The sequence below is a fragment of the Molossus molossus genome, unplaced genomic scaffold (assembly GCF_014108415.1).
Source record: "Molossus molossus isolate mMolMol1 unplaced genomic scaffold, mMolMol1.p scaffold_m16_p_1, whole genome shotgun sequence".
Classification (NCBI taxonomy): Eukaryota; Metazoa; Chordata; class Mammalia; order Chiroptera; family Molossidae; genus Molossus; species Molossus molossus.
This window is the reverse complement of record NW_023425344.1, coordinates 150,865,719-150,869,909: the sequence shown is the minus strand read 5'-3', so window position 1 is coordinate 150,869,909 and position 4,191 is coordinate 150,865,719. Positions and strand designations below refer to the sequence as shown.

At 41.0% G+C, this 4,191-nt stretch overlaps 1 protein-coding gene across 1 annotated transcript; it reads left to right on the top strand.

Annotated features, from left to right (window-relative positions):
• The first annotated feature begins 3,393 nt into the window (after positions 1–3,393).
• On the top strand, positions 3,394–3,972 carry LOC118638347 (S-phase kinase-associated protein 1-like). Its single transcript, XM_036274098.1, has one exon. The coding sequence runs from the start codon at positions 3,445–3,447 to the stop codon at positions 3,955–3,957; it is 513 nt and encodes a 170-aa protein (XP_036129991.1). The 5' UTR covers positions 3,394–3,444; the 3' UTR covers positions 3,958–3,972.
• The last annotated feature ends 219 nt before the right edge of the window (positions 3,973–4,191 follow it).

Genomic DNA, 4,191 nt, shown 5'->3' with positions numbered 1-4,191 from the left:
GTATCTAGCTTATATAGAATTTGATCTAGCCCTGGCCAGTTTGGTTCAGCTGTTAGAGCATCAGCCTGCAGTCCCAAGAGACCTGGGTTTGGTTCCCGCTAGGGGCACATACCTTGGTTGCAGTTTGTCCCCGGCCCTGGTTGGTCATGCAGGTGGCAGCCACTTGATGTATCCCTTTCACGTCGATCTCTCGATCTCTCTCTCTCTCTCTCTCTCCCCCTCCAACTCTATCTGAACAAAAAATAGAAAAATGTCCTCGGGTGAGGATAAAAAAAAAAAGAAATTTGATCTATTCTTTCCGTTTCTATGTTAAGGGTGTCCAAGCCTATCCTCAGGCTTCACGATTCACTAGAATGACTCATAGGTTTTAGAAAAGCTGTTATACTCGTGTTTACCATTTATTACAGCAGAAGAATATGCATTAACATCAGCACAGGGAAAAGAACATGGATGACATTGAGGAGAAAGTGGGCATCAGTTACTAAGTGTCGTACCCAATGGAGTCTCCCAGATGCACTTTATTTTCTCAGTAACAATGCAGGATAGTATATATAATGTATTGCCAACCAGGAAAGCTCATCTGAGTCTTGGTGTTAATGGTTTTGACGGGAGGTCACTCACGAAGGAATGGAGCACCCATGGGTCTGACCTCGGCTACTCCGCCTCCGGGCCTCAGAACATGAATAGGCATTCACCATAAATCACATAAACATAAACTATTTAGTCAAACTGGTACATGTGGCTCAAGACCTCAGGCACACAAATACACACTTGTTAAGCAGACTATTCTGAAACTCAGAGCTTAACTTTCAGGAGACAGTCAAGGACCAGTGATGAAGACAGGCCTTCTGGGAAAATGTGCAAATTCTGAGCAGCCCAGTCCTGCTGAATTAACCCTTTACTTCACAGTCCACTGCCCTCACCCATCTCATGGCCTACATTCTCTTTCAGCAAAATTATCAAATTTTTCTAGGTACCAATATTTAGTGATCATTTATATTACAGGTACTGCAAAAGTATCAGCAAGCATATGGCTAGCATTTGGGGGAGCCATTGCAGGCTAGGGACAGATTTAAAGAAACAAGTAATTCTTTCTATAAAGCCATTATATACATTTTTCTGTGTTTGTACTAATTTGATTTCATGATCTATAGTTATTTGTACCTGTGCAGAACTACAAAGCAGTAAAATCAGTTGATGGTTAGCTAAATCCAGTTTTGCCTCAGACTAGTCATTCTCCATCAGTATTACATCCTAAGGAAGCTTTAACTTGCCCTCCTAATATATCTGATCATTCATATCAGAATTAACTTATGAATAATTTGCATGAAGTACTTGAGTTTTAGCAACAGCACCAGTGCTACAATATATTGCCATATGCTCATGCTAAATTTCAGATTCAAAGCAGAACATATAAGTAAAAATCCCAAAAGTAATTGTTAGGTCTTCCCAGCAAAACTGGCTTTTCTCCATATATCAGGTATTATTATTAATAGATGTCATGACAATTGACTATGATTCCATTTCTTCTGGGTTTCAAGTCAGCTGAGGACAAACTGCTCACCATTCTTTAGCTTACAGTTTTGTACTAAGAGTGGGTTCCACTGAGTGCTGTATAAAGCACATCCCCGCATTGCTGTAGCTTCCACACACCTTCTCACTTCATAAACCTAGTGGCCACTTCAAGCAAGTGCACCAGGATGTCCACTGGCTGGTTCCAGTCACCTTCAATCTGTAAATAAATTCTGATGAGCTTGACATCCCCTACTTTAATGTGCCCTTAAATGCCCTTGGGATTTTACTATGTCTGTGACCCATAGAGACAACCCTCTAATAATCCATTTTTGTATGGCCTATATGCTTGACTAAATGAATAGGCCACTGGCCACCACCCATGAGTCAGTATTTACCGAAACATCAGGGTTCTTATATGTAATCAATTATTCCATCACTACAATCCAGTTCACTGAATTGATTTTATTCTTTTCTTCAATAAGAGTTTTCCATTAGTTGGTAGTAATGTAGGAGGAATCTTCAACATAGTATGCTGTCCGTCTACCTTGGAATTCCTATCTATAAACCTATAGTGTTCTCTCGGTCAGTTGAGTACTTTGTGTTGTCAGTGGGTTACCAGACTGCTTCCTTGCCTGGGTGGCCTCGCCCTGGCACTGTCTGGGACCTTTCACGTATCAGGCAAACTCCAGTTCTTGACTCATGCAGAAAAAAAATGTCAAGGCACTAGTCCAGGTGACAGTGTAGTAAGTTTATTAAAGCTTGAGACAATGAAGCAAAAGAATAGCCCTTGGAGACAAGGTCAGGGGGTAAGCCCAGGACGAGCTGCTACTACCCACTGTTCCCCTGGGTGCAAGTCTCCTTTGGACTCTTAGAACTTGGGATAGAGAAAGCAGATGTACATGCCTGAAGAAGGAGGCTCCAGCATTCTCAAAAAAGGGTGCACACTGGTGTTTTTTGTCCTGAGGGATTTTATCTACTTTCTATAGGTGGGAATTTTAGGGGAGGTCCCAGGGTAGGATCTCAAAAGAATATTTATGACATTTGCGAGTGGGTCATTTAGTATGTTGATGTATGAAAATGAATGTATAATGGGGTCTGGTGTCATTTTCAAGTTAGTTTTACCTTTATCTCGGAAAATGAATGTATAATGGGGTCTGGTGTCATTTTCAAGTTAGTTTTACCTTTATCTCGGATTAGTCTGGCTCTGGTTAGTTTTTTGTTGTTGTTGTTGCTGTCTATCTCCCGACTAAAGTGATTTAAACCACTGCTCTAACATATCTTTAGTTATGGAGAATAGATTTTGACCACCTGGTCTTAGGTAGCTTTGGTTAGAAGGGATAGAGGTTGTGATTTACCAGCTGCCTGTTAATTGCTCAGCCATTCTAGGAGTTTTTTTCAGCCCTGTGTCTCAGTTTCCTCATTCCAGTTGCCAGGAAATTTTCCTGGTTTCTTATAAACCTGCCTCAGTGTGAGAGCTGTTGATAGGGTACCACCCCTGTTGCAATAAGATCTTGCAGTTTACTTAGGGGGCTCCAGAGTTGATCCTAGAGAAAAAGAGATTACCTGCTCATGAATACAATGAATACCTCCCTGCATCCCTTTAGTAGCATTGTGTTTGGAAATTTTCTGGTCCAAAATCCCAGTATTTTCTGTTGGGAACCAGTGACAAACTTTTGCCATAAGTTTCCATCTGTATAAGCGTAAGTTGTAGATATTTTCAATCAAATTGGAGAGGGGTCATGAGGGCTAGAAGGCATAAAATGAGCCACTACTTTTTGTAAGTCAGATGTAGCCTGTTGTTGTGCAGGACCCCATTCAAAAATGGCTTTGTCTCGGCAAGTGGCCTTGTTCTCCACTTTTCCCTTGAGTCCGCTGGTATTACCAGCTCTCGTCAGTCTCCGGCCCGCTCTCTCCTTGAGACTGAGCACCATGCCTTCAATTAAGTTGCAGAGTTCTGATGGAGAGATATTTGAAGTTGATTTTGAAATTGCCAAACAATCTGTAACTATCAAGACCATGTTAGAAGATTTGGGAATGGACGATGAAGGCGATGATGACCCAGTTCCTCTACCAAATGTTAATGCAGTAATATTAAAAAAGGTCATTCAGTGGTGTACCCACCACAAGGATGACCCTCCTCCTCCTGAGGATGATGAGAACAAAGAAAAGCGAACAGATGATATCCCTGTATGGGACCAAGAATTCCTCAAAGTTGACCAAGGAACACTTTTTGAACTTATTCTGGCTGCAAACTATTTAGACATCAAAGGTTTGCTTGATGTTACATGCAAGACTGTTGCCAATATGATCAAGGGGAAAACTCCTGAAGAGATTCGCAAGACATTCAATATCAAAAATGACTTTACTGAAGAAGAGGAAGCCCAGGTTCGCAAAGAGAACAGTGGTGTGAAGAGAAGTGAAAAGTTGTGCCTGACACTGTAACACTGTAAGGATTGTTCCAAATACTAGTTGCACTGCTCTGTTTATAATTTTTAATATTAGACAAACAGTAGACAAATGCAGCAGCAAATCAATTGTATTAGCAGAATATTGTCCTCATTGCATGTGTAGTTTGGGTACAGGTTCCAAACCTATGGCTGAGTTTCTTCCAATATGATCAAAAGTTTCTTTTTTCTTTGCTCTGAATAAAACTGAATTGTGGGTTCTCTATAGAAA